The 18,190-nt window shown below is 50.7% G+C and overlaps 2 protein-coding genes across 2 annotated transcripts in view; both read right to left on the bottom strand.

The window, feature by feature from the left end:
• Window positions 1–6,298: 6,298 nt before the first annotated feature.
• On the bottom strand, window positions 6,299–7,766 carry LOC147123303 (putative tRNA methyltransferase 9B). Its single transcript, XM_086004291.1, has one exon. It carries the CDS (start codon window positions 7,720–7,722, stop codon window positions 6,712–6,714), a length of 1,011 nt encoding a protein of 336 aa, XP_085860417.1. The 5' UTR covers window positions 7,723–7,766; the 3' UTR covers window positions 6,299–6,711.
• Window positions 7,767–15,682: 7,916 nt separating this feature from the next.
• Window positions 15,683–18,190, bottom strand: part of LOC147123302 (uncharacterized) — a 63,949-nt gene continuing 61,441 nt past the window's right edge. Inside the window, exons 4-5 of the mRNA XM_085965755.1 lie at window positions 17,190–17,363; window positions 15,683–15,690 (exon numbers count right to left, since the gene is read on the bottom strand). Of these exons, the coding sequence (XP_085821881.1) occupies window positions 15,683–15,690; window positions 17,190–17,363 (182 nt within the window). The remainder of the gene's footprint in view (window positions 15,691–17,189; window positions 17,364–18,190) is intronic.

Raw genomic sequence — 18,190 nt, 5'->3', positions numbered from 1 at the left:
TCCCTCGCTGACGCCGTCTCCTCACTCTGAAGCTACTCTTGTGCATTCCTGCTTTCAGCTGGTGACGACCAGGACCCTGAGGCTGCCAGTGACAGCACCTCCAACCAGGAGGAGGAGGAGGAGCAAGCCGGACCTTCGGGGGAACAGTCACGTCCCGCAGGAGAGGAGGAAATGCTCGACACCTCCTCACTGGACGAGTGCCTGGAGGAACTGTCGCAGGGCAATGCAGCTTCTGGGACCAGTGGCGTCCAGCCACCCAGCAGCCGTGCGCGTGGCCCGCGGCCTTCCCCCCAAAGGGGGGAAGGATCAGAGGGGAGTGCTGCTGCTCGGCAAACTCGCCGTCACCAACGCGGCAAGGGTCCCCTAGTTCGGCCCCCTCCTCCCCAGCGGGAGAGTCGCGACTCCAGTCCGGACACCTTCACTTCGGAGGAGGTGCGGAAGCTCGATCAGATGGCCGACGACTCGGACCGGCGCCACACGGAGCTCATGAGCGTGGTGGGGCGCATGCCTGAGGCCATCGAGTCGCTGGCGACCAGTGTGCGCGAGTTCGGGGCAGCAACTGCCGCGACTGGCCGCATGCTAACTGATGCCGTCAAGACCCTGGCGGATGTGATGCGCGCGCACACCAGGACCAGAGGGCCACTCACTGCTGCCACACGCGCTGTCTCAGGCAGGCATCGCCAGGGCAGGCGCCGCGCTGGACCATCCCAGCAAGCCGGCCGTCGGCTGATTGCTGCGGATCCTGCAGTGCGGGCCCGGCCGAGTGCCACCGCGCCACAGCACCAGCCAGCGCATCCCAGACGCCAGCTGGCCCACATTGCACCATCCGTCGCCGCCATTCCCCCTCTGGGGCGTCAAGGGCAAGCGGCTGCAGCTGATGGTGGCCAGGCTCAGGCGCGCCACTCAGGAGACGGCCCCTCGAGGCCCAAACGCCGTGTAGGCCGCCCCCCAGTGGCATCTGGCGGAAGGGCATCTGAGCCTCAGGCGCCTTCCCCCAGCCTCGCAGCAGCCACTGGGCAGAGCTTGCGAAGGAGCAGCAGGCAGGGCAGGGGAGGCAAAATGCTGGCCAAGGTCTCGCCCTCGCGGGCCACTCAGTAGAGGGTGTGGCCAGCTTTCCTTTAATATGGCGGTGGCCATCTTTATTTTGCCCATGGTTGTGCTTTTGGAGGGCTTTTTTTTTGCGTTAGGCCGACGTTGAGGCCCGGTTTCAATAAAGGTGGAGTGGCTCCTCCCCAGTTTGTGGGAGTGAGTCGTTTGTTGGGCTTTTTGTGGGGCCCGTTTATTGTTTTTGGGGATTCATGTGGGAAGGGCTTTTCATTTTTGTTTAATAAAAAATTATCTTTATTCATGCAGTCTCCATGGTTGTTCTTCTTAGTGTTTGTTGGCTTCGCCGGCTGAGGGCTTGCGGAGCGGCTGCATTCATCTTCCCTCATGGCCCCTGGCCATTCCCTGACAGGGGGCTTAGAAGTACCGTGTAATAAGGTGGCGTCGTGCGGCCCTTGGCCCTGGTCGCTCCCTCCTGGGAACGTACTCCTGCTCCTCCTCCTCCTCCTCCTCCTCCTCCTCATGCTCCTCCTGCTCCTCCTCCTGAGGTGCTGGTCCAACGTCAGGTGGCAGTGCCTGAGTCCTGCGGATAGCCAGGTTGTGTAGCATGCAGCAAACCACCACAAATTGGGAGACCCGGTCCGGCGAATACTGGAGAGCTCCTCCGGAGCGATCAAGGCAGCGGAACCGCTGCTTGAGGACCCCAATAGTTAGCTCGATGATGTTGCGGGTGGTTTGATGGCTCTCGTTGTAGGCCTCTTCAGCAGCGGTCCTGGGCGCGCGGAGCGGGGTCATGAGCCAGGTGCACAAAGGATAGCCTTTGTCCCCGAGTAGCCATCCTCTTGGGGGAGGCTGTGCCTGGAACATGTCATGCACAGTACTCTGCCGCAGGATAAAGGCATCGTGGCTGCTGCCTGGGAAGCTGGCATTGACTGCCATGATGCGCTGCTTGTGGTCACAGACCAGCTGCACATTCAGAGAATGGTAGCCCTTCCTGTTGCGATACTGCTCGCCATGCTCCAGAGGGGCCCGCAAAGCCACATGCGTACAGTCAATGGCGCCCTGCACCAAGGGGAATTCCCCGAGTCTGGAAAATCCCAATGCGCGCTGATGCTGGCTCTCCAGGGCCATGGGGAAGGAGATGAATTGGCTTCTCCTTCTGAACAGTGCTTCGGTCACCTGGCGGATGCAGCGATGCGCGCCGTACTGGGAGATGTTTGCTATGTCCCCAGCAGCGTATTGGAAGGAGCCGGTGGCATAGAAGTTCAATGCCACTGTCACCTTCACTTCCACCGACAGAGACGTCCTGCACCTGAGCTTTGGCCGCAGATCTCGGCGAAGCAGGTGGCAGATCTCTGCAATCACCCCCTTCCGGAATCGGAGCCTTTTAACACATCGCGCGGCACTCATGTTTAGGTAGGAGCGCTGCTGGCGGTATAGCCTGACTGGGTAAGGCCTACGTGGCCGACGCCTGTAGCCCCCTCTGCCTCTAGCCAGGGCTGCCCCTCTCACAATACGTCTGCGAGCCCTACGGACATGGAGCTGCAGCTCCGCGTTGGCACCCCATGCAACCCCCATCAAATCCTGGCAAACACTCTAATTTCCAAATGGCCACTTGCAGCGCTGTTGCCTGAGTCCAAAAATACCTGGCTCTTGCTGCTTGAAACCAGTTAGCTATCCTCCTTGTTGTGTCTCCAGAAATGCGTTGCACAAGACTGTTTTCTGAAATAATGGATGGCCTTTATACTGGAGAGGACGTTCCCTTTAATTAGCGCCCCCCGGGGCCCGCGCTGGTTGTGTTGCGTTCCTTTTTCCAAACGCTCCGGCCGCCCGCCGCACAATGGGGCGGTCCGACTGAAGTTTGCAATCGGGGCGGCCAAAGGGCGTTGCACGAGGATGTGACGTCATTTTCTGCGCGCGCATCCGGGCGGGCGCTAAACTTTGCGCCGGCGCTAACGGGCAACTTAATTTGGGGCGGGGCGCAAACTGCGCTGCGCCCGGGCGCTACACGCATAGCGCCCGGAAATCACTTCTCTTAAGGCGCTAACTGCTGGCGCAAGCAACTGAAAATCTAGCCCATTCTCTTTCATAAATGTCTCATCATTGAACCCACAAAGAAATCAATACACTCCCATGCACCTCTTGGGAGCAGGATTAGTGTGGCATTATTAGAGGTGTGAGAAGTCTCCTGGCCCTGGTGAGGTGGTAGTTTTCAGTGACCTAATGGCATTTTGAAGGTTGATCCCTAAAAACTGTCATATAACCAAGGAGGAGATGGTCACTTTAATGGCCACTATTCAGGCTGCGCCTCACAACCAACCTGACGACTCCCAGTGATTCGGAGACACAGCGTGTCCACAGCGCCTGGTCTACACTCAAGGCTTCCATAATCAGCACCTGTGAAGAGACGCTCGGTCACACGACCAGGAAACACCAAGACTGGTTCGACGAGAATGACCAGGAGATCCAGGAGCTAATAAGCTGCAAGCGCAAGGCATTCCTGATCTGGAAACAGCAACAGAACTCAAGAGCAAGAAAGCAGCTCTACAGACGCCTGAAGGCCGAGGTCCAACAAAAAACTCGCGACCTGATGGTGGGTGGAGAAAACGCAGGAGATCCAGCAACTAGCCAACAACCACATCCATGGATTCTTTAGCACAGTCAAGACCACCTATGGCCCAAGCACCCAAGATCCTACCCCATGGTGGGCCAAGAATGGAGAGGCACTCATCAAGGACAGAGAGGCAGTCAGTGCCCACTGGAAGGAGCACTTCGAAGATCTCCTTAACCTACACTCTGTCCTTAACTCCATCCCGCAGCATGCTACCCGCCACCATCACAGCACAACCCCAGCCCGGCATGAGGTTGAAAAGGCCATCCGACAACTGAAGAACAACAAGGCCTCAGGAGCAGATGGAATCCCCGCCGAGGCGCCAAGACATGGTGGAGAAACACTATTGGTGTGAACACATGAACTCATTTCTCTTATTTGGAAGGAGGAGAGCATGCCAAGGGATCTCAGAGATGCCGTAATCGTGACCATCTTCAAGAAAGGTGACAAGTCCGATTGCGATAATTACAGAGGAGTCTCCTTGCTGTCTGCCACAGGGAAAGTCATCACAAAAATCCTCCTCAATCGCCTTCTCCCAGTGGCTGAAGAGCTCCTCCCAGAGTCGCAATGCGGATTCTACCCACTAAGGGGCACAATGGACATGATCTTCACCGCGCGTCAACTACAAGAGAAATGCAGGGAATAGCACCAACCGCTGTACATGGCCTTCTTTGACCTCACAAAGGCCTTCGACACCATCAACCATGAGGGATTAAGGAGTGTCCTCCTCAAATTCGGCTGCCCTCAAAAGTTTGTCACCATCCTCCACCTGCTTCACGACGACATACAAGCCGTGATCCTGACCAATGGATCCACCACAGACCCAATTCAAGTACGGACTGGGGTCAAGCAAGGCTGTGTCATCGCACCAACACTCTTCTCGATCTTCCTGGCTGCAATGATCCATCTCACCCTCAGTAAGCTCCCCGCTGGAGTGGAGCTAATCTACAGAACAAATGGGAAACTTTTCAACCTCCATTGCCTCCAGTCCAGATCCAAGGTCACCCCATCCTCTGTCATCGAATTACAGTATGCAGATGATGCTTGCATCTGCGCACACTCTGAGGCCGAACTCCAAACCATCGTCAACACCTTCACCGAAGCGTACAAGAGCATGAGCCTTACACTAAACATCCGTAAGGCAAAGGTCCTCTACCAACCTACCCCCGCCACACAGTACTGCTCCCCGATTATCAAAATTCACGACGAGGCCTTGGACAACCTGGACCACTTTCCATACCTCAGAAGCCTACTGTCAAGAAGGGCAGACATCGATAACGAAGTCCAACATCGCCTTCAGTGTGCCAGTGCAGCCTTCGGTTGCCTGAGGAAGAGAGTATTTGAAGACCAGGACCTCAAACCCAGCACCAAGCTCATGGTCTACAGAGCAGTAGTGATACCCGCCCTCCTGTATGCTTCAGAGACATGGACCATATACAGCAGGCACCTCAAAGCACTGGAGAGGTACTACCAACACTGCCTCCGCAAGATCCTGCAAATCCATTGGCAGGATAGACGCACCAACGTCAGTGTTCTTGCTCAGACCAACATCCCCAGCATCGAAGCTTTGACCATGCTCGATCAGCTCCGATGGACGGGCCACATCGTCCGCATGCCCGATACGAGGCTCCCAAAACAAGCGCTCTACTCGGAGCTCCGACATGGCAAGAGAGCCCCAGGTGGGCAGAGGAAATGGTTCAAGGACACCCTCAAAGCCTCCTTGAAAAAGTGTAACATCCCCACCGACACCTGGGAATCCCTGGCCCAAGACAGCACAAAGTGGAGGAGAAGGATCCGGGAAGGCGCCGAACACCTCGATTCTCTTCGCCGGGAGCAAGTGGAAGCCAAGTGCAAACAGCGGAAGGAGCACACATCAACCCAAGCACCCCACCCACCCGCCCCTTCAATCACCGTCTGCCCCACCTATGACAGAGACTGTGGCCTAGAAATTGAGTGCCCTTAGCGCCGATTTTGCGGCGCTAGAGGGCCTAGCGCTGCATTTGGCGCCGGCGCCGAAATTGCCTGGGGCCCTTACGCCGCGGTAGACCGGTAGCGCTGCGCCGGCACCGATGACGTCATCGGTGTGCGCAGCGTCCCGGTTGCCATGACGACGGGCCCCAGCGCCGAAATTCAGTTGCGGCCGCCTCGCCCGTGGCAGCCGCAACTAAGACTCTGGCAACCGAGTCTTCCCCGAGTTTGCGCCGGCGCATTAAGGTCGCGCGGCGGCCGGCCGCTTTCCCGTCGGCTGCCTGGCCGCACCTCCCTCCCCGGACTCCTCCACCCCCCCCCCCGCGGAACAGATGCGTCTGGCCTGCAAGCCCGGCACTTGTCCGAGGTGCCGGGCTCATTTTTTCAATATTTGAACGGACAGCGGGCGGGTGCAGGCAGCTCCTCCTTAACTGAAGGAGGAGGCCTGCACTTCCCCAGCCTGCCGCACCGCATCGGGTGCCGCAGCGCCGGATTAGCGCCGCAATTCGGCACTCAGCGCCCATTGGGAGGCGCTCACGCCCGCCAGTAGCGCCGGCAGCCGTCTGGGCGCGGCGCTACTGAATTTTTGGCGCGCGCAAGGGAATTAGCGCCGGCGCTAAATTTCCGGCGCTAAAGCCCTGGCGCGGCGTCAACTCAATTTCTAGGCCAGTAGGTCCTGCATTGGACTCATCAGTCACCTGAGAACTCATTTTTAATGTGGAAGCAAGTCATCCTCGGTTCCCAGGGAACTGCCTAAGAAGAAGGAGAAGAAGGTCATTTTAACTCCCCTTAAGACGTGAGCCCTTTCCTCACTTATGCTTTGCTGCAATTCTAGTGGTACCAATGAGAAAATATGTTAGAAATGCTGTCCAATTATATCTGAAATATTCAACTGCACAAACCTCTGGGTCACTTTACAGAATACAATTAATTTTTAGCATTACGGTATTTAATATTGTGCTTACCACTGGCACAATTGCAGTTGCAAACAGTTCTGTTGCAATGTGTGACTAAAATTTAGTGGCTTCAACAGCTATTACCATTGCTTCGATATTAAAATGTGTACGTAAGTTAACAATCTCTGCATATCATTCTTTTTCTGCTATAACACACCAATTGCCATGATCATAACAGGAACTGAGGATGTGAAGTTCTTGTACATTCTCTTCAATTAGCTGAGCCAATTCTCCTTCCCTGAAGACATGATAATATCTCATATATTCTGTAGCATCTGCAATGTCCTCCTGCTTATCGTCCAAAGCCACAGCTCTGGTACTGTCAATCATAGGGTCTGTTGAGTCTATTGCGGAAGTCCTTTTAAAAACCCCACTTCCCTCAGACCTCTGTGCTTCTTCATTTTTCTGAAAAATCTGGCTGTCTTCCATGGACTTAGCCTGATAAGGATTTAGGCCCCCGTGTCTGTAGATTTCACTTTGATGTCTTCCTTGTTTTTCTTTCAAAGCGCTTCTAGTCTCTAACCATTGTGCTTCTTCATGCTTTGAATTTTCAGCAAATACTTCATCATCTTCAAAACTGTCTCCCTTCATCAACTGTGGACAACCTCCATCCAAACTGCAGTGCCGAGAAGATATCCTCAACTTTCCCACAGGCTGCATGGAAGTAGTGTTATTTCGCCATGTGTGCATTAGGTCTGGTGAATTCCTCAGTGACTTAAGGTGGTCGATGTGTGTCTGCATTGTAGCCTCGTCGAGTGATTTGGAGAAGAACCACGAACGAAGCGATTTGCCCAGATTCTTGTAAAATCGATACTCTTGATCTTCGGACATCCTGGGGCAGCAGTTCTCTAACAAGGTGTGATTGTCAGTTCTGTAAGGAAGCATTGTGCGTTGATCCTGCCTGAGAGACAACATTTCACTGGCCTCAATTGGAGCTGTTTTCATTAGGTCTTTATCTTGTGCTTTGACTGTGCTCCCAACTATGGGTTTGTTGTTGCTTTGACCAGACTCTGATGATGGTCTTGAACACAAGGATCGGTTCCAAGGAACAAAGATGTCCTGTTTTTCAAAGCGACGATATTTTTGTTCCATCGCCCATACATAAATCATCATTTGTCCGCCGCGGTGCAAAGTCCTCGTCATTTCTCTTATTGCTCGGATACGTCTGTCTTTCGTCGAAAAATGATGAATCACTACAGTAAGAAATGATAGGATTCATTTATAATGATTATCACTATAGGAGAATATTTTTAGGCCTATGGGGAAAGAGTAGTGTGTGTGGAACCAATTGGATAGCTCTTCAAAGAGCTGGCACAGGCACAGTGGCCTGTTCTGTGTTGATTGATTCTATGGCTGGAATTTCCCCCTAAAAAATGGGTGGTTTTGGAGCGTGAGGGCAGTTAAATTGTTAAAAATGGGATTCCCGACCTGATCCCACCTCCAACCCGCCCACGTCCAGTTTTAACGGAGGCAGGACAGGGTGGGGGGGGGGAGTGGGCGGGCAGCCAACCCGCTCCCAGGGGGCGGAACATCAATTTAAATACTATAATGAGGCTGGAAGCCCCTTTTTGAACCTCCATTTAGAATTCAACTGCATATTGATGGGTTTCACACAATTTGTGAAACCCAGAGGTTAAACCGAGGTGGGATCTGCTGGATCCAGGAGGTAAGTGGCTTTATACCTACCTCCTGGATCCAGGGTCCCTACCTAATCCACCCTCCCACGATCAGAGGCCCCCCATGAGGCCTCCAATCACCTCCCCAGAACTCCGATCCCCACCATGAAGCCTTCTCCCCACCCCGCCCCCCGCAGATGATGCTGAGGCTGGCCCCAATCTTCTCTCCCCCCCTACCGATCCCCGGCCGAACCCAACCCTGCTGATCCCCGACACCCCCATCCCCAATCCTCCCCTCCTGATCCCCGATCCTCCTCTGCCGATCCCTGACCATCCGGCCGCGATCCCCGACCGAGCCACAGCTGATCCCCGACCACCCACCACCCCCCCAACTGCGATCCCTACCCCGGACCGACCCCTCGTTCCCTATCCGCATCTGCAGGCCTACCTGCCCGCAGCCAGCCAGCCTCTCAATCTGGCTGGTTGCAGCCGGGAATCCGAGGCCTCACACGCAAATCTATCCCTGCAGTTAAATTCGCCCGCCTCGGAGGCCCCCCCGCCCCCAACCCACCTAGCTGCAGAAAATTCCAACCCATGATTCTGTGATCACTGAGTTGGAAAGCAAGATGAACAGAAACTGAAATAGGATATGAGCGACAGCAAAATACTGCAGATGTTGGAAATCCGAAATAACAACAGAAAATGCTGGAAAAACTCAGCAGGTCAGGCAACATCCGTGGAGAGAAATTTGAGTTGACGTTTCGGGTCGAACCCTTCTTCAAAACTGGAACGAAAAGAAACTGGATCGAAGGCAGGGCTGCGATCGGACAAAAGAATAAAAGAAACAAAAGAAGTAAAAGAGATTAGAAGCTAGACGAGATGGTAATAGGCTGAGATTAGGTGTAAAGTGTTCTCTCCCACACCTGGCAGCTATCTTTTGCCCTGCCAGTACACTTTACACCTAATCTCAGCCTATTACCATCTCGTCTAGCTTCTAATCTCTTTTACTTCTTTTGTTTCTTTTATTCTTTTGTCCGATCACAGCCCTGCCTTCGATCCAGTTTCTTTTCGTTCCAGTTTTGAAGAAGGGTTCGACCTGAAACGTCAACTCAAATTTCTCTCCACGGATGTTGCCTGACCTGCTGAGTTTTTCCAGCATTTTCTGTTGTTATATAGGATATGAGTGCTTTGATTAGGAATGTATGGCTTGCAAGCCACAAATTTATACAATAATACTCAGCAATTTCATCAACACTGTGGAGGATAGGTAGTACTATTTGCCAAGCAGAACTTATAAACTGCACACTTATTATACAATGGATCGAGAAACTATTTTTTCATCTAAGCATTTTATAGAATCATCCAGCACAGGAGACCATTCGTCCCATTGTGTCTGTGCCAGCTCTTTGAAAGAGGAAACCAATTAGTCCCACTCCCCTGCTCTTTCCTCATAGCCCTGTAACATAGAAACATAGAAGATAGGAGCAGGAGTAGGTCATTCGGCCCCTCGAGCCTGCTCCGCCATTCAATGAGATCATGGCTGATCATCCAAACTCAGCGCCCTGTCCCTGCCTTCTCCCCATATCCCTTGATCCCTTTAGCCTTAAGAAATATATCTAACTCCTTCTTGAATATATTTAATGAATTGGCCTCAACTGCCTTCTGTAGTAGAGAATTCCACAGGTTCACCACTCTCTGGGTGAAGAAATTCCTCCTCATCTCTGTTCTAAATGGCTTACCTCTTATCCTTAGACTGTGATCCCTGGTTCTGGACTCCCCGACCATCGGGAACATCCTTCCTGCATCTAGTCTGTCTAGCCCTGTTAGAATTTTATAAGTTTCAATGAGATCCCCTCTCATTCTTCTAAACTCCAGCGAGTATAAGCCCAATCGATCCAATCTCTCCTCATACGTCATTCCTGCCATCCCAGGTATCAGTCTGGTAATTTTTCCCTTTTCAAGTATATATCCAGTTCCCTTTAGAAAGTTACGATTGAATCTGCTTCCACCATCCTTTCAGGTAGTGCATTCCAGTGCATTACGTTTGAAATGTAAAAGTTGAATATTTGTAACTTGGTGGAAATATTGGAAAAGAAAGTGAGAAATAGCATGCTTTAGCCAGTAGTCATGTCAACTAAGGATTAAGGGGGAAAAATTCGGTTGCTTTGCGCCTCCCATTGGTGCACCAAGGAGGCACTAACGGGGTGAAAAGCACCTACTGCCCTGGCACGGCGTCGCTAACGCCTCCCGCGAAAATCAGCGGGAGGTGAGCGGTGGCGGTAGCCGGTAGTGCCCTGTGGTGCTGTGCCTCCGGTGATGACGTCATCACCGTGGGCAGCGCCGCGCTCACGTCTCGGCCGCAAACTTGACTCGCGCCCCCTGACCTACCGCCGGACGCTATATCCGACAGGGTCAGGGTGGCATTTTTGTGGCCGGGGCGGGTGTCCATTTTTTTTGGGCCGCCTGCCAGCACCTGCACCCTCTCGCCTCCCCCTGCGGGGTGCCGGATGCGATCAGTCAGCCCAGCACTCCTCTTGAGTGCCGGGCTCTTTTGCCGGCACCCCTCTCCCCAGTGGTCCGGCAGGACCCCGGTGCACGCTGTGCTAGGCCCCTCCCCTTTAATCAGGGGAGGGAGGCCTGCAATACCGCAGCGCTACGCGCCGACTCGCATTGCGCTGCTGCACATAGCGCCGCAATATTCAATGGGAGCGCCCCAAGAGGGAGGAGGAGCGCTTCCAGTAGTGTCCCACCTCCTGCATGGGGCGCTACCATTCAATTTTGGGTGCGGGGGCGCTAACATTTTCAGGGCACTAAAAGCAGCCCCCTGGCGAAGTTAGCGTCCCAAAGGGGGCATGAGCCAATTTTTCCCCCTAAGACTTTCTCAAGTGGCCAATAATGCTATGTAGGTACTTTAAAGACAAAGGGAACATTCATGGCCAAATTGGATGATGGGAAAGTCAATGGGCACTGGCAATAGCTGACACTGCATTACGCAGAAAGCATTGGAGCCTCTCACTACTCTGAAGTCTCCCCCCAACCGCCCGCCCTCAAGAATGTGAGCTAACATTTAGATGCCTTTTAATAGCACATTCATATTGCAGAACTGCTTTAGCAAATGGTTCTGCAATGCTAGATCAGGTCCTGGGTGCAAGCTACACTATTTATATTGCAACATGGTATCTACAGCAAGCAGAACAACATCAAAATGTTGTTCTGAAGTTGCAATTCCTGGTTATGTAGCTGGCCGCCAACGCCTCCCTGTGGCTGGGAAAGATCTGTGCAAGTGAGAACTGACTCCATTACTGGTCTGTAAAATCAAGCGCAGTCACTCAGCCTACTAGCAGCTAAAACTACCGACACATCCCAAAGTAAGCCCTAGATGCTCCTTACCATCGTCGGGAGTGCATTGTACTTCCACCCATCTGATGGCTACAGAGTTGACCCTAGCAGCTTTCCAGAGTCAGCCTATTTCTCAAAGGATTCACACTGGAAACTGTCAGGGATTAGCAGATTCTCCCGAGGTGCTGGAATGTGATGTGGTGCCTCAAGATTTAAAGCCCTGCAGCAGCTTAAAAAGGCAGTGTGTGCAAATTCAGCAAAGGAGAAAATATAAAAGTGATGGCTGCAAGGAAACCTGTTGGAACCTCCAACATGGCTAACGCTGAGATTAAGGTACTTTTGGAGGATATGAGGATGTAAGGATTACTTGGCATCCAGAGAAGAGACCAACTGATGCACATGAGGGCATAGTGGAAGGAGGCAGCTGAAGGTTTAACAGCCACCTTCACAACCCCCAGATCAACAATACAATGCAGAAACAAATTTAATGATTTGACTAGGGTGGGCAAGGTAAGTGCACCACAGTTGACTGCCAACACTGGGACTTTCCAGCTGCTACTGCAGAGCAGCAACCAGAAGGCCCCAAGACCAGAAAATCAGTGGGGAATGAGGGGAATTCCTAAAATCGGGACTGCTCTTGCGTTCAGGTATCTTTGGGCTGTCCCAGGGAGCCCAAATGATTTTCTGGTCTGTGGAAAGTCCCTGCACAAGGCCCACTGCCAGGTGCCTTCAGCTGCCTCTCCACCTGGGTGCCCAATGGGCAGATAGACAGCCTTGTGAGGCAGGAAGCCAGGAATATCCCTCCTGCCTTATTATAATGCTTATGTTGGGACTGCAGCTACTGCAGACACAGGCCCAGTTACATGTATTTGCAGAAATCCTGGGGCAGGATTGTGGAGACAGAGAACTGGTATGAAGGGTCGTTGCCCCAATTTCTTCTTCACCACAACTGAGCTTTCCCCAGGCACAAAGTGAAAAATCTCCCCTAGGGTCTCTACTTGAAATATTAACCGATTTGTTCTCTTTTAAGATGCTAATAGCCCACTGTGTAATTCCAGCAGTCACTGTTTTTATTGTAGTTATTATGTAAAAGAGGTTGAATTATAGATTAGTCCAAAACCATATGCCGCCAATTGACTAGATTACGAGGGATTGGATGGCTCCACATCCATTAAAGGCTAATCTTCCCACTGTAAAATGACCTTTGCTGGCCATAATAGAGAGGAAGATTGACAGCACTGTTCCGAAAATATGCACTCATGCACTGTTTTATCTAATGAGACAACTACTTTGTCATTCAAATTGTACCAGATTAAGATTTTATTCCAAATAAACCCGATGAGACATAATTTAGATCCCTTTTAAGATACACGGTAGCATAGTGGTTATGCTACTGGACTAGTAATCCAGAGGCCTGGACTAATAATCCAGGAATGTGAGTTCAAATCCCACCACGGCAGCTGGGGAATTTAAATTCAGTTAATTAAATAAATATGGAATAAAAAGCTAGTATCAGTAATGGTGACCATGAAACTATCGGATTGTCGTAAAAACCCATCGGGTTCACTAATGTCCTTTAGGGAAGGAAATCTGCCATCCTGGTCTGGCCTATATGTGACTCCAGACCCACAGCAATGTGGTTGACCCTTAACTGCCCTCTGAAATGGCCTAGCAAGCCACTCAGTTGTACCAAACCCTACAAAGAAGTATACTGCGGTGGTTCAAGAAGGCGGCTCACCACCACCATCTCAAGGGCAATTAGGGATGGGCAATAAATGCTGGCCTTGCCAGCAACGCCCACATCCCATGAACGAATAAAAAATTACAGCTCTCATCTACATTCAGTCATTAAACATTGGGCCAGGAATTCCAGGCCAGAAGCGTGAGTACGGTCGGGTTACTCACGCATCTGGCCGTTGGAAATGCCGACGTTCAGCAGGAACAGCGCATGCGGGGAACGCCGGCATTTCCAGACCCGAGGTCTATTCACAGCGCGTGCGACTGCACAGGCAGCGCTTGCGCAGTGAACTTTGTAGATTTCACTGATGGATTCAGTGAGGGTAAGTCCCTAGAACTTACACGTGAAAAAAGCAAGTGTAAAGTTGTTCATTGGCTGGGGAAGGAGATATATTTTATGGAGGAGCTTATGAAATGCAATATTTAGGTTTGGGAAAGGGAGGGAAGTTATTTTAAGAAATTTTAAGTAAGTTTTAAACTTTAATTTTTTTTTTTTTTAAACGGGTTTTCAGAACGGTAGGTAGAAGGAGCAATTGTGGCTGTGTGAATGGAATGTGAGAATGAGTTATGTATGTATGTCCACATATATTCCTTTACGTATATGTATGTATGTTTTATATTCCTTCACTAATGTGTATGAATGTATATTTTTAATTATGATTTTCCAATAAGTTACTTTCTCTGAAAGTCATAATTAAATAATACATTCATACACATAAGTAAAGGAATATATACATAACACGCAAAGGAATATATACAGACATACATACTTTCAGAAGCTCCACGATAAGAAATATCTTCCTCCGCAGCCTCTGGAGCAACTGTACCCATGCTTTTTTCATGTGTAAGTTGTAATGACTGGACCTCACTGAAAACATTAATGAAAGCGGCGAATTATACTGCGCACGCGCTGCCTGTGCAGGCGCACGCGTTCTGCCTCTGAACCCCTTCGTTCAGAGGACAGGAAATGCCAGTTTTCCCCACATGCACTGTGCATGCTGAAAACCGGCATTTCATCCGGCCAGATGTGTAAGTACCCCGACCGTACTAGCGCATTTGGAAGGGAATTACTGGGCCAACATTTTACATGTCAATACAATAAAAAATTTAACAATTGCACGACTTGCCCCCTCGCATCTGCGACTGAGGGTCCAAGGAGGTGCATTGCGCAAGAGGTCATCATCGTACGTATCCTCACACTGTTCCCTTTGGGGAACTGTATGAAGTGGTGGAAGGATTTATGGCCGTGATTAACGCTCATTCCGTGACCGTAACCATCTTTGAACCAGCCATTAGGGTGGTTAGTCCTATGGCGGGAGGGTTTTACGGGCTCCCACAACCCATCTGAGGGGGGGGGCCACCAACACCCACGGACGCAAGTATCCCGCTGGATGTCCACCCAGAATTTAAAGTTGGAGCTCCGACTCCACTTGCCGGGACTGTCTGGAGTGGGGTTCAAAACCCTACTCCTTCTGGCCCAGCGGCGGGGATGCTTACTGCTACGCAAAAGGCCCACTCCGCACAAAAGGTGACACCCATACGTTTCTTGCGCCTTTTCCCTCCCCGTGACTGGAGCCCTATGCTGCCATTTCACGTTGCTAATTGGATTGGGCCTTTGTCATAGCGGTAGGATCCCCGCCGCTGGGCCAGATCAGGGTAGGGTTTCGAACCCCGCTCCAGACAGTCCCGGCAAGTGGAGTCGGAGCTCCGGCTCTAAATTCTGGGTTGACATCCAGTGGGATATTTGCGTCTGTGGGTGTGGGTGGCCCCCCCTCCTTGTATAGCTTGTGGGAGCCCGTAAAACCCTCCCGCCATAGGACTAACCGCCCTAATGGCTGGTTCAAAGATGGTTACGGTCACGGAATGAGCGTTAATCATGGCCATAAATCCTTCCACCACTTCATACAGTTCCCCAAAGGGAACAGTGTGAAGACACGTATGACGACGACATTGCTAAATAAATAAATGGAATTAAAAAAATTCTTTTAGGGCTTTTAAAAGTCTTTAAATTGCTTTAATTCTCTTTAAAACTACTTCAGATTACTCAAAATAATGCAAACATTTTAAAAAGTTTATAAAAGTTACCAAAATCTTCAAAAAACTTCCAAAAACCTATTTAAACTGCTGCTTTGCATGTAAAAATCCTTAGCAGCTTGACAGAAACATTGGGGGCGTGTCCAGTGAAACTGAGACCTCAAGGGGCGTGTCTCACTTACACTGCACGCTCCTGGCTTCGCGCTGGCTGCACTCCTGGGCGGCGTGACGTCATACGCTGCCCGGGAATGTGCTTTCTATTTCTGCAAGTTCAGGCGTCCCAGAAGCTGATCGGCACGAGCGCGGGGTAAGTGCAAATACGGGGCTTGCACTCGCTGCAAGCCCCGTTCTGGAATTTCTGGGCCATTATGAATTTTCTATGCAACTACAATAACAATAAGACTACACTTTAAAATGCAAAACAAAATACCTTAGCTACAGTTTTAAAATACCAATACAAACAAGGAGAATTTGATCAAAGTCATGATAAAATATTGCATATATTGTATGAATTCAGTACACTTTAAGTTGTGTAAGCATGTACCTAAAATAAAACAGTTGTTAGGATTTTGTATGTCCACAATGTATTTGTCAGCTGTGGCTCATTGGGCAGCACCCTCGCCTCTGAGTCAGAAGGTTGTGGGTTCATAGTCCCGCTCCAGGGACTTGAGCACATAAATCTAGGCTGACACTCCAGTGCAGTGCTGAGGGAGTGCTGCACTGTCGGAGGTGCCGTCTTTCGGATGAGACATTAAACGTCTGCTCTCTCAGGTGGACGTAAAAGATCCCGTGGCACTATTTTGAAAAGAGCAGGGGAGTTCACCCTGGTGTCCTGGCCAATATTTATCCCTCAATCAACATAACAAAAAAACAGATTATCTGGTCACTATCACTTTACTGTTTGTGGGAGCTTGTTGTGTGCAAATTGGCTGCCACGTTTCCCACATTACAACAGTGACTATACTTCAAAAGTACTTCATTGGCTGTAAAGTGCTTTGATACATCCGGTGGTTGTGAAAGGTGCTATAGAAATGCAAGCCTTTCTTTCTTTTAGTTATGATTATCACACAGCTCCCTTGGAAGTCTAGTCTACATTTGTCTATTGTAAAAAATTCTACAACACTGCACATGTTGGAAGATGATTTCAACAGTGATACAACTCTATGCAGTGCCTGGGGAGCACTCAATTTTCAGACATGACAGAGAGGAAAAGGGGGCGGAGCCCTGCTATATCAGGTCTCTGCCCCGTTTACTCTTACCCAGAATTTCTGTGTCTTGCCTAAATAGGCAAAGCAGGACCTCCACCTGCAACAGGCGCAGGCCAAGCACAGCAATGGTAAAGGCCACTTCCAGTGGTGCCCCATGAATCTGGTGATGGGCCTTGACCAGAGGACCCCTCAGATCAGAAGGCCACAGGGGGCTCAGAAGCAAGGCGAAGAGGACACTAATGGTCAGTTTTGACTTTCTTTTCAGGCACCCAGTAGATCTGACCTGGGGGCCTTCTGGTTGTTGTGCTCCAACAGCAGTCACAAAAGTCCAGAGGCCAGCGGCCTGGTCTGCAGCTGCGCCCTTGATTCTGCCTCCGACTTGTGGTGCTAGACCCTGCAAGCGGGTGGATCTCACCAGAAGTGGGAGTGGGGCCATGCTAATAGTCCAGGACACCAGATGCAAGGGGACAGCAGCTGGACAGGTGGCACACTTATGATGCAATCTGCCTGTCCTGCACCAGAGCGGGGAGAGCAGGCACGAGAAATGGAATATCAGACCCTTCCGCCATGCACGAGCTATAACAAAATCAAAATGTCTTTATAAAGTGTACAGAATGCAGGCTTGTAATACTCTGTCCTATCTTCTGGCATGTGGTCATGTGATATCTTCTCTTACCTCCAATAGAGATGATAGCATTAAAACACTGATCCCTGTAGGGGAGAACGAGGTTGTCGCACACCATGACTTCATGTCCATGCCTTTTAGCAATCTCCACCAAGGGGCTGCAATAATCACTGCCCAGCTTATAGGCCTGGCTGTTTACACTCAGATATTTTCCAGTCCCACAGCCTGCAGTAGACAAAGGCCGCAGTTAATGCCAGCTCATTGCTTCTTACAATGACACTGAGAGGAATTAGGTCTAATTGTGATATAAAAGGGAGGATTCCACAATCCAGTGCTCATAGCAGGGAGTATCGGTTGCAGGGATTGCAATTTGGAAAATTTCAAGCAAGCAACCTATTATTTTCCATCCGTGCATTTGCACACAAATGAGCTGCCCTTGCACCAAAGGTCACCTCATTAGGATATTGAAATGTTGCTGCCAGCACATTGCTCATGACATGTTGAAAGAGCGAAGAGTTTGAGGGAGCAGCTCGCAAAGGGCTGACAGTGCTTTAACTGGAAGTGGACAGTGACAGCAACTGAGAGGAGGTTGATCCTGAGCAACAGTGTGGCACTGTGGAGCAAGGGACACTCCAGTGGAGGGTGACAGGCAGGTTGACTACAGGAATAGTGGTGGTGGTAGTGGAGGATTCTATAGTCAAGGATATAGACAGGCTTTTTTGCAGTCATGACCAGGAGTGCCAAATAGTATGCTGTCTTGCTAGTGTCAGGGTGAAGAATGTACAGAATCAGTGAGAATAGTGAGAAAGAGCAGCCAAATGTCATGGTCCATATTGGAACCAATTACATATAAAGAAGTACATTTCAGGTCTTGCAAGGAAGTTTAACAAGTTAGCAACCAGATTTAAAAAACAAGACCTCTAGGGTGGCAAATTCCAGATTGTTTCCATGTGTCCACGTTGGACAAGATAAGGACAGGAAGTTTAAGAAGGTCAATGCATAGCTGCAGGGCTGATGCAGGAGGAAAGGGTTCACACACTTGTGACAAATTT

This window comes from Somniosus microcephalus, chromosome 2 (genome assembly GCF_052327205.1).
Source record: "Somniosus microcephalus isolate GS21.2 chromosome 2, FLI_Smic_1.0, whole genome shotgun sequence".
Classification (NCBI taxonomy): domain Eukaryota; kingdom Metazoa; phylum Chordata; class Chondrichthyes; order Squaliformes; family Somniosidae; genus Somniosus; species Somniosus microcephalus.
This window is presented reverse-complemented; position numbering and strand designations above follow the sequence as displayed.

Excerpts from the sequence above, each read along its gene's own strand:
- LOC147123303 (XM_086004291.1), bottom strand. The coding sequence starts at position 7,722 with ATGACGAGGACTTTGCACCGCGGCGGACAAATGATGATTTATGTATGG.